The sequence below is a fragment of the Bison bison genome, unplaced genomic scaffold (assembly GCF_000754665.1).
Source record: "Bison bison bison isolate TAMUID 2011002044 unplaced genomic scaffold, Bison_UMD1.0 scf7180017864508, whole genome shotgun sequence".
Classification (NCBI taxonomy): Eukaryota; Metazoa; Chordata; class Mammalia; order Artiodactyla; family Bovidae; genus Bison; species Bison bison.
In genome coordinates, this window is record NW_011495064.1 from 1,073,501 (window position 1) to 1,084,109 (window position 10,609).

At 47.9% G+C, this 10,609-nt stretch overlaps 1 protein-coding gene across 1 annotated transcript in view; it reads right to left on the minus strand.

Moving 5' to 3' along the window:
• FBLN7 (fibulin 7) overlaps nucleotides 1-5,991 on the minus strand; it is a 57,728-nt gene extending 51,737 nt beyond the window's left edge. The window contains exon 1 of the mRNA XM_010829544.1: nucleotides 5,673-5,991. Coding sequence (XP_010827846.1) covers nucleotides 5,673-5,747 — 75 coding nt within the window. The 5' untranslated portion in view covers nucleotides 5,748-5,991. The remainder of the gene's footprint in view (nucleotides 1-5,672) is intronic.
• Nucleotides 5,992-10,609: the final 4,618 nt, after the last annotated feature.

Below are 10,609 nucleotides of genomic sequence, written 5' to 3' on the forward strand. Positions count from 1 at the left end.
AATTAAAAGACACTTGCTCCTTGGAAGAAAAGCTATGACCAACCTAGACAGCATATTAAAAAGCAGACACATTACTTTGCCAACAAAAGTCTGTCTAGTCAAAGCTATGGTTTTTTCAGTAGTCATGTACAGATGGACCACAAAGAAAGCTGAGCACTGAAGAATTGATGCTTTTGAACTGTGGTGTTGGAGAAGACTCTTGAGAGTCTCTTGGACTGCAAGGAGATCCAACCAGTCCATTCTGAAGGAGATCAGCCCTGGGATTCTTTGGAAGGAATGATGCTGAAGCTGAAACTCCAGTACTTTGGCCACCTCATGCGAAGAGTTGACTCATTGGAAAAGACTCTGATGCTGGGAGGGATTGGGGGCAGGAGGAGAAGGGGACGACAGAGGATGAGATGGCTGGATGGCATCACTGACTTGATGGCCGTGAGTCTGAGCGAACTCCGGGAGTTGGTGATGGACAGCGAGGCCTGGCGTGCTGCGATTCATGGGATCGCAAAGAGTCGGACCCGACTGAGCGACTGAACTGACTGACTGACTGATAACCTGATTGTTTATGTAAAAAATCTGAGGGAATCTACAAAAAGAAATCCCTATAGCTAATAAGTGAGTTCCACAAAGTCATAGGATACCGTGTCAACATAGAAAAGCCCACTGAATTTCCGTAGTCTAGGAATATAGCATTGGAAATGAAAAAATCTTAAAACTAATACTACTTAAAATAGCTCCAAAGATGAAATACTTAGATTTTAAATCTAACAAAGCATATTCACATTGAAAATTTTAAAATATTTGATGAAAAAAATCAAGGAAGATCTAAATAAATGGAAAGACATGTAATTTTCATGTCATTGGAAAACTCAATATTAAAATGCCACATATGTACATGTGTATGTTCTTAGTCATATCCAACTCTTTGAGACCCCAGGGACGGTAGCCCACCAGGCTCCATTGGATGCTCCAGGCAAGAATACTGGAGTGGGTTGCCATGCCCTCCTCCAGGGGATCTTCCAGACCCAGGGATCGAACCCACACATCTTACATCTCCTGCATTCACAGGCAGGTTCTTTACCTCCTGGGAAGCCCCTTCAATTGAGAATTGCCTTTAAAAACATGTATCTTAACATAAACTTCACACTTTATATAAAAATTAACTCAAAACAGATCACAGATCAAAATGTAAAGAAGCAAAACTATAAAAATTTTAGAAAAAAAAAACATACGAGAAAACTTTAATGATCCAGAGAGTTCTTAGACTTAAAACCAAAAGCAAAATCTATAAAAATAAAAAATTAATCAGTTGGACTTCATCAACATTAAAAACCTTTCCTCTGGAAAAGACACTGTTGAGACAAGATGCAGTGAATGAAATAATGCCATTTGTAGCAACATGGATGAATCTAGAGATTTTCATCCTAAATGAAGTCAGAGAAATACCATATGATATTACTTACATGTACAATCTAAAAATAATAATGATATAAATGAACTTATTTACAAAACAGAAACAAACTCAAAGACTTAGAAAACAAATGTATGGTTACTAAAGGGGAAAGTGAGGGGAGAGGGATAAAGTAGAAGCTTGGGATTAACATACACATACTATTCCATATAAAATAGATAGCCAACAAGGACCTACTGTAGAGCATGGAGAACTACACTCAATACTCTGTTATAATCCATATGGGAAAAGAATCTGAAAAAGAACAGATAGAGGAACATGTATAATTAAATCACTTTGCTGTGTACCTGAGACTAACACAGCATTGTAAATCAACTATACTCTGATATAAAATTAAAAAATAAAAAAATAATTAATAAAAATTTAAAAAGACAGGCTGCAGAAAATATTAGCAACTCACACACCTGAAAAAACGATTTCTAATTAAAATATATAAAATATTAGAATACTTAAAACTTAACCATAAGAAAACAAACCACCCGTTTGGAAAATGGGCAGAGGGCCTGGAGAGACACTTCACCCAGTAGACTATCCAAATGTTAAATAAGCACATGAAGAGATGCCAATATTACCAATCATTAGAGAAATGGGCATTTAAACCAAAACAAGACATCATTCCATACCCATTAGAGTGACTTGGAGACAAATAAACAAACCTAATAATATTACGTGCTGGTGAAGATGCAGGGTAACTAGGCTTTCTATGCATTGCTGGTAGGAATGTAAAATGATAAAGTGAAGGATCTCAGTCGTGTCCGACTCTTTGGGACCCCATGGACTGTAGCCTACCAGGTTCCACCATCCATAGGATTTTCCGGGCAAGAATACTGGAGTGGGTTGCCGTTTCCTTCTCCAGGAGATCACCCAGGGATTGAACCTGGGTCTCCCACATGGTAGGCATTGTAGGCAGACGCTTTACTGTCTGAGCCACCAGGGAAGATCCTGAAAATGATAAAACTGAATGGAATATAGCCTAGCTGCTTCTTACAAAGTTAAAGATACCAAATGACCCAGCAATCCCACTCTTAGATATTTACCCAAGAGAAATGAGTGTTTACATTCCACAAAAAGCTGTATGGGGAATATTTATAGCAGCTCTAGTCATAGTCACCGAAAACTGGAATTGACAGCATGGGAGTCATTAAGTTCAACGGCTGAGCTGACTGTGATATGTCCACACAGTGGAGCACCACCCAGCAATAGGAAGGAACTGTGCATTCCCAGAATGACATGGATACATTGCACTAAGTTAAAGAAGTCAGAATCAAAGTCTATGTACTTTTTACTTCCATTTATATGACATTATGAAGATGAAAATCTATAATGATGAAGAACAGATCAGTGATGCCAGGGGCTGCAGTGGGCAGACATGTGCCTACATAGGGGCATCATGATGTCATTCTGGATTGGTGGAACCATTCTGGCTCCTGACTGTGGTGGAGATGGCCAAGCATAGAGCATAGCTCTACGGTTAAAATCGTGGAAATGTACACTAGAGACATTTTTTTCCCCAATAAACTCCAAAAAGCAATGTATCCAATGGGAGTAGACAGTCAAAAGAATGAATCTCTAACAGTGCATTTTGGAACCCTGTGACAATTGATCACAAGGAGAGGTTTGGGAGAGAGGGAAATATTCTGAAATACTACAGCACCCGCATCCCACTGAGGAGGTTGAGGGCCACCATGGGGGAGAAGGGTGAGGCATGGGGCTTTGTTAAGTGCCCTTCCTTTCCTGTCTCCCCTGCAAGGCTGTCTCTCTTTCTAGGGTGAGACCACAGAGTGGGCAGCAGTGTTGAAAAAGGGCCTGCATTTATGGGATCCCCGCACTGCTCAACCTCCACTCCTTTCCCAGGACCACCGGTTCTCCAACAGCAGATCTCAAAAGTCTTTCAAAGTGACTCAGGACAGATGTGATGAAAAGCCAGACAGGGACTGGGGGTGAGATTCCCCAACCTACACAGGACTTTGGGCAAAGGACAGTTTCACTAGATTTTTTAAACTAACTTCCATGGAGAATCCCTTCTGCTCCCTTTCCCTCTCACCAAGCCCAGTGAGGCAGGTGCTTTTGCAGGTAAAGAAATCAAGGTTTAGAGGATAAGGAATTTGAGGAAGCCTGGACATGGCAGGGAAGGGATGGGACCCAGATCTTCCCCCAAGAACACAGCCTGAAAGAGCTTACTTCCCTATTTGAACAGCAGCTGCAAACATCTGAGAACTGCCCAGGGTCTCACTTTGTCCAGGTAACCTTGAGAGAGCAAGTAACAGCAGGACAGAGCCCCCCCAGCATCCTGTCTACCCTGCCCCCTCTGCTGGCCCGGGGTGGGGGCCCAACTAAGAGATGCACCTCCGTGTGCTCCTGGCTTCGCACTCTGGGCCTGAGGCTCTGTTTTGTAATCTGCAATGGGCAACCCTATTGTTCTGCTTGGTGGGTTCCTTGTGGGGACCTTCTGCGGCCTGGCACCTCACCCCCTTCCACACTAAGATGGACCAAGTTTGGTCTGAACTAAATTCTCCCTTCCTGCATCCCAAGGGCTTCTAAGTGGCCACCGATATGCCTGCTTGGTTCAGATATTCAGTTCATGGGTGAGAGTCTGTGGAGAAGGGCAAAGGCTTAGAGCCCAAAAACAGAGGTGAGGCTGTGTGACCCTGAGTAAGTCACAATCTCCCTGGGCCTCAGCTCCCTCGTCTGCAAAATGGGGGTGGTGACAGTTCCCAACTCACAAGGCTGCTCTGAGAATAAAGAGCATGGGAGATGCTTAGCAAAGAAACAGGCGTTCATCCGTCAGTCAGCAAGCTTTCCTTCCGAACGGGCAACCCACTCCAGGATTCTTGCCTGGGAAATCCCACTGACAGAGAAGCCTGGCAGGCTACAGTCCATGGGGTCGCAAAGAGTCACACAGGACTGAGCGACTGAACACACACGCGCACTGCCATTACTGTTACTGCTGTGGATGGTATTGTCAGGGTAGCTGCCCCACAACTCATAGAACACGTGGTCACAGATGGAGGGGTCTCAGGTTTTCAGAACCAGTCTGGGGATAGCTGGCTTGGAATTCAGCAGGTCGAGTCTTACCTTTGAAAGAGCACTTTTAACTGAATTCCTTTTTCTTTTTCTACAGCACTGCTGCAGCATGTGGGACCTTAGCTCCCTGACCAGGGATCCAAATGGCTCCCCCTGCTTTGGACGTGAGGCGTTTCAACCACTGGACCATCAAGGAACTCCCTTTAATCTGCATTTTTATCTTAATTTTTACTATCAATCCTTGCTGCTTAATGTAAAAGTGAATCTGTTCAAGTACATAAATCCATCAGGATTCCAATAGCCACAAGTCAGGGAGAGAAAACCTAAGGGAAAGCTGCCTCTAAGTTTGGGAAAGAAACTTAGTCCCAAATCTAAGGTCCCCCAGGCTCAGAGTGAAGCTGCTTCAGACACCTCCCCATCCACCCCTGCCTGGGAAGTGCTGTGGACTGCCAAGAAAGTTGGTGGTGGGAGCCACACGCTAAATTGGCTATTATGATGTTAGTTGCTCAGTCCTGTCAGACTCTTTGCGATCCCATGGACTGTAGCCCACCAGGCTCCTCTGTCCATGGGATTCTCCAGGCAAGAATACTGGAGTGGAGGGTTGCCATGCCCTCCTCCAGGGCATCTTCCCCACCCAGGGATAGAGCCTGGGGCTCCCACATAGAAGAAGGCAGATTCTTCACCATCTGAGCCACCAGGGCTATACCACCAGTACAAAATGTTTTTGGTGTTTAAAAAAAAAAAAAAAAAAAAAAGTTTTGTTTTGTTTTGTTTTTAAAGTTGGTGGGAAGAAGGATATTTCGGTTAGAAATTTAAGTGTTGGAAGTTGGAGGCAGGGGACATCCTCTACTCTAATCCGGTGAGCGGGGAGCTCTTCTGGAGACCCGAGGAGGACCAACATCTCCTGAGATCTTCTCAGGCAGAGCCTTCTCTCTGTCTGTCTGTCTCTCTCTCCCTCAGCGGACCGAGGCTTTCGCACCAACTGCTCAGACCAGCCCGGGTCCTCCCAGACGCCCGGCCCGCGATGCATCCGATGACAGATGAGGGACGGAACCCCAGTCCCAGCCTGGCTCCAAGCCCCCGGCCCGAGCATTCCGGTGGAATGTGGCGAGCCAAGGTCCTTCGGCCTCGGCGTGGCCTCCCCTGCAAGCAGAATCAGGGAACTGGCGGGAGGGACACTGACCTGGGAAGCCCGCGATTCGGGGCAGGCGAGGAAGAGCAGCAGAAGGAAGAGCGCCCGGGGACACTTGGGCACCATCTTTGCCAACCGGAACCTTTCCGCTTGGGAAGGGGAGATAACTTGGTCTGCTGCCCCCGCCGAGGCTGTCCCAACCGATGCCGCGGCCGCCCCTGCGGGGAACCGGGCTCCGCTCGGTCCGGATCGGCTCGGGGAGGGAGGAAAGCGGGAGCCCGGGAGCGCAGCTCGGCCCGCCGCGCTCGGGAGGCGCAGTCTCGGATCCAGGTGCGCCGCGCGCGGACCTGGAGCTCCCGCGGCCACCAGCGTCCGCTGCCGCCTGCACGAGACAGTCCCGGCGAGGCGGGGAGGCGCCGGCCCCTTGGCCAAAGCCGAGGAGGAGGGGCTGCCCGGCCAGGAATGCGCCTGGGAGCGCGCCCAACCCGCGCGGCTCCCGGAGGAGGCCCGGCGCGACGCAGAGGACGAGCGCCGGCATCCCGAGCGCCCTCGCGGGGGAGGCGGCCGAGGCGGCGCACACGTGCGTGCGGAGCCCCGGAGCCCATCCCAGCGCCGGGTCGCTCCTGACCCGCCCCTTTCCAGCCCGGGGACACTGAGGCTGACCTCATCCAGCGGCAAGCGAGATTCAAATCCAGGTCTGTCCAACTTCAGAGAGCGCGCGCGCGCGGACGTTTTCCTCCCCGGCACTCGGAAGTCAGGACTAGTGTGGGCGCGTGATGGACTTAATGAACTCAGACCGAGTTCTCCACCCGAGAACTGCTATCGGAGTACAAGAACACTCAAGCACAGTGACTCAGAATCAGCAGCCCTCCTCATCTGCTGCCCTCCACTCCCCAGTGGAAGGAGAAACAGTTTGAACTGGGAGGCAGGGGAACACTGGATGCTTTGCTGAGGTTGGGTGGGACACGCCGCTGGGAAGCACAGACATTAGCAGTCTGAGTCCCCCTGCATCCAGGGACTGTGGGAGGATCCAGATGGCCTCAGCTCCAAGCTCCTGGAAAACACTGTTTAAGTTCTTACTGGAAGAATGTTTCAGAAGGCAACACTGCAGATGTAATGGTGCACACCAAGTCTGGCCAAACCTCAAATCTATTTTTTCTGTTTCCAAATTTCATTTAGCAGAGCCCATTCAGAGCTCAAAGGCTACGTAGCCTTAGAGCCGAACTGTTTTCTTTTGGAAGGCGGAGGGGGAAATTGGGGAAAACGAGGGGCCTGCTGCAGCCTGGCCACCTGGGCAGACACTACCCAGGAAGTCCGGCGGGGCTGCCCCGCCACCTTCCCGCCGGGGAAGGAGAGCGCGCCTGTGAACTGTTACCTGCGCTCCTGGGGAGGCGGCTTGAAGGACACGGGACAACACACTGCTCCTCCCTGTCCAGGTGGAGGGGGCCAAGGAGCCCGGGCGGAACCCACAGCCTGTGCAAATCGGGGTATTTCTGCCTCCAGCGCTCATGTTTGCTGTCTTTGCCAAAGCCCAGTGTCCCCATCTTTGTATTCTCCCCTCCTCCACCTCTAGAGAAGAATTTCTTCTGGTCAATGAGGCTGTGTTTATTTTGTATTTTATCCCACCTGATGTTTACATGGCAACTGCCACCCCCAAAACCAAGGCTTCTCGGCCCTGAGCCTGCTTGTGCTGGAGCCATTAGTGCCTGAGAACTTCCTCCTGCCGCGCCCTCTGAATGGATGCACAGACCTGAAGACACTCCTGAGTTCACCAATGAAAAAATGAAAGCTGGGAGTGGCTGAGTGACTGGTCTATGGTTTGCAGACTCAAGGGTCTTCAGAGCAGGGCTATTTCCAGCACAGGCTACCTTCAACCTTCATCCCACATCTTAAATACTTAAATATTCAGTCATAGGATTTCAGAAATTTTGTTTACAGGAACAGAGTTTTTCCTGGTTTCTGGCTTCCTTCATCCCTTTCTCTCTCTCGCTTTTTCTCCCTTGCTCCCCACTTCTCTTTCTCTTCCTCCACCTCCTTTTCCTCTTCTCATTCCCCTTCTTCTTCTCCTTCTTTTTCTTCCTCTACTTCTTTACTTCTCAAGCATTCCTAAGTTTCAACACAGATTTTTTTTCCTACTTACCAGTTTGTTTCCCTTGTCCTACGGCTGGCTTCTCTCCCATGCTCTAGCGTCCAGTCTGAATGACCCTGCTAAGGTCCAACTGCCCCCTCGGTACCGCCCCTGGTCTGTCTGCAACAGCCCGTGACCTGTGGTCATCGAGACAGGCCCTCCGCAATCCACACCTGCCAAGGCTACCAAGAGCAAACAGCCTGTGAAAATAAGCCACGGGCTACTCCGGGTTCCACAAACTAACCTTTGCCTGAATTGACTCTGATGGTCCTGCATGGGGACGACATAAGAAGGAACCAACATTTCTTGAGCACCTGCTGTATGCCAGATCCTCTATTAAGCTTTTCATGAATATTCTAGTTTATCCCCTCACAACCCAGCAAAATGGGTCCTATTATTTCCGTTTTGCAGATGGGGAAACTGAGGCTTAGCATGCTTAGTTGCCCAAGATCAAACATCAGGTTAGTAATCGGGAGAAACAGGATTTACGCTTGAATGTGTCTGGTCCCAAGGAGTACGTTTTCTGCTGCAGTTGAAACTAAACACAAGAATTTGCCCATTATTCTTGTTGGCCAGTGTTTGATATTTTCAAAGGCAAGTATATAAAAATTAGCTTTAGGGGTAATTTTTCAGGGAAAGATTACATTTCACTGCAAAGATTACACCTATGCAAGTTAGGCCTATTTACAATAACCTCCAAGGAATTGTTGAAATTAATCACTGGGCCTATTCGTACTTAATATTGTTCAAAACAGGACAGTTCTGCCAGGTGACACTCAATTTGCCCCTCCGGATGCTTTCTGCCCTGGAGGGCAACCTGAAGGGATGGCATCAACACCCCTGCGTGCTCTCTGTCCTCTGGTTGTATTTGGAGGCTGGGAATGCACAGTGGGAGATCAGATGGAGAAGGGTGAGGCCCTGAGGCTGAGTCAAGCTGGCTGTGTCCCTTGACAGAAAATCACTGCTCTTTACAAGGCAATCTCTTCTCCATCCCTCTCTTCCCTTGGGATTCCCACAGCCCCTCCCCCTGTCCCGGGCCATCCATCCCTCTCTTCCCTTGGGATTCCCACAGCCCCTCCCCCTGTCCGGGCCAAGGGATACCAACAGCACCTCCATCAGTGGCCCTGGGATAGGGCAGTCCTCTGGTTGGCATTTGTACTTCCTGTCCACATCCTGTAAATAAATCGTCCACAAATTATCCTCACGTGAGCAAGCCATTTCTTGGCTTTTGGCTGATAGAGTGACCACTGTCAATAAGTTGAAAATATTTTTTCCCTCCAGCTTGTAGCTCTAACAGGAAATGAGGTGAATAGACACACGATGGAGCTTGTGCACACACACACTCGGGGCGAGGCACCAAGAGGACACTCTTAATCTTTTCCCTTGCTAATCAATGCTATCTTGGTCTAGGGCTGCGATATACCCAGGTAAAAATACCCCCAACACCACCTCTTTAGACTCCCTTGGCTGTGTGACCCAGTTTTGACTAATGAGATGTAAGTAAAGCCGAGCGGATGAGGCTCCCAGGAAAGCCACTTTCTTGACAAACAGAAACAGTCTCAAAGATGTGTGTCCTTCTTCCTCTTGCTTGGAGCATGGACCCAGTGCTTGGAATTGCAGCAGCAACTCCATGACCATGAGATTACAGTCCGGTGCTTAGGATGGAGGTTTAGAAAGAGAGAAGGCGTATGTTCATAGCAGCACTAATCACAACTCGCAAGTCAGGGAAACAACCTACGTGTCCACTGACAGACGAATGGAAAAAGAAGATGTGGTACATATGTGCAAAGGAGTACGACTCAGTCATAAAAAAGAATGGAACAATGCAGCGCCATGGATGGACCTAGAGGTTATCACACTAAGTGAGATCAGAAAGCAAAAGACAAACACCATGTGATATCACTTACATATGGAATCTAAAATATGATGCAAATGAATTTATCTACAAAACAGACTCATGGACACAAAGAACAGACTTGCAGTTGCCAAGGGGGGAGGGGCATGGGGGAGGGATGGATTGAGGGTTTGGAGTTAGCAGACGCAAGCGTACACAGAGAATGGATAAATGACAGTGTCCTACTGTAGAGCACAGAGAACGATATTCAATATCCTGTGATAATGGAAAAGAATATGAAAAAGAATGCATATATACATTTGTATATATATATATGTTATGTATGGAGAAGGAAACGGCACCCCACTCCACTGCTCTTGCCTGGTAAATCCCATGGATGGAGGAGCCTGGTAGGTTACAGTCCGTGGGGTCGCAAAGAGTCAGACACGACTGAACGACTTCACTTCACTCCCTTCACTCACTTCATACTTTATCGCTGGAGAAGGAAATGGCAACCCACTCCGTGTTCTTGCATGGAGAATCCCATGGACAGAGGGGCCTGGTGGGCCATGGTCCACGGGGTCTCAGAGAGCCAGACACGACTGAAGTGACTGAGCACACGTATGTGTAACTGAGTCACATTGTTATACAGCAGAAATTAAACACAACATTATAAATCAACTGTACTTCAATAATCTTTTTTAAAAAAAGCAAGCGGAGGGAGCTTGCTTCCTTAACGATTTCTTTGAGACATGACAGTACTGGGCCTCTTACAGCTGTCTTGTTATCTGAGAAACATTAACCCCTGTTGGGTTAAGTCATTGGTAGCTGGGTTTCTGTTTCATGAAGTGGAACCAAATCTATGAGTCCATGGGGGATCCAAATACATAGCTGAATAAAAATAAAGGGAGGAGAAACAACTCTTCTTTATAGAAAAATTACAATCAGTAAATATAGAAAAAAAGTGTGAAAAATAGAAAAGGCACCATTCGAGCACTACAATAATAACTGTTGCAGGCATGATCC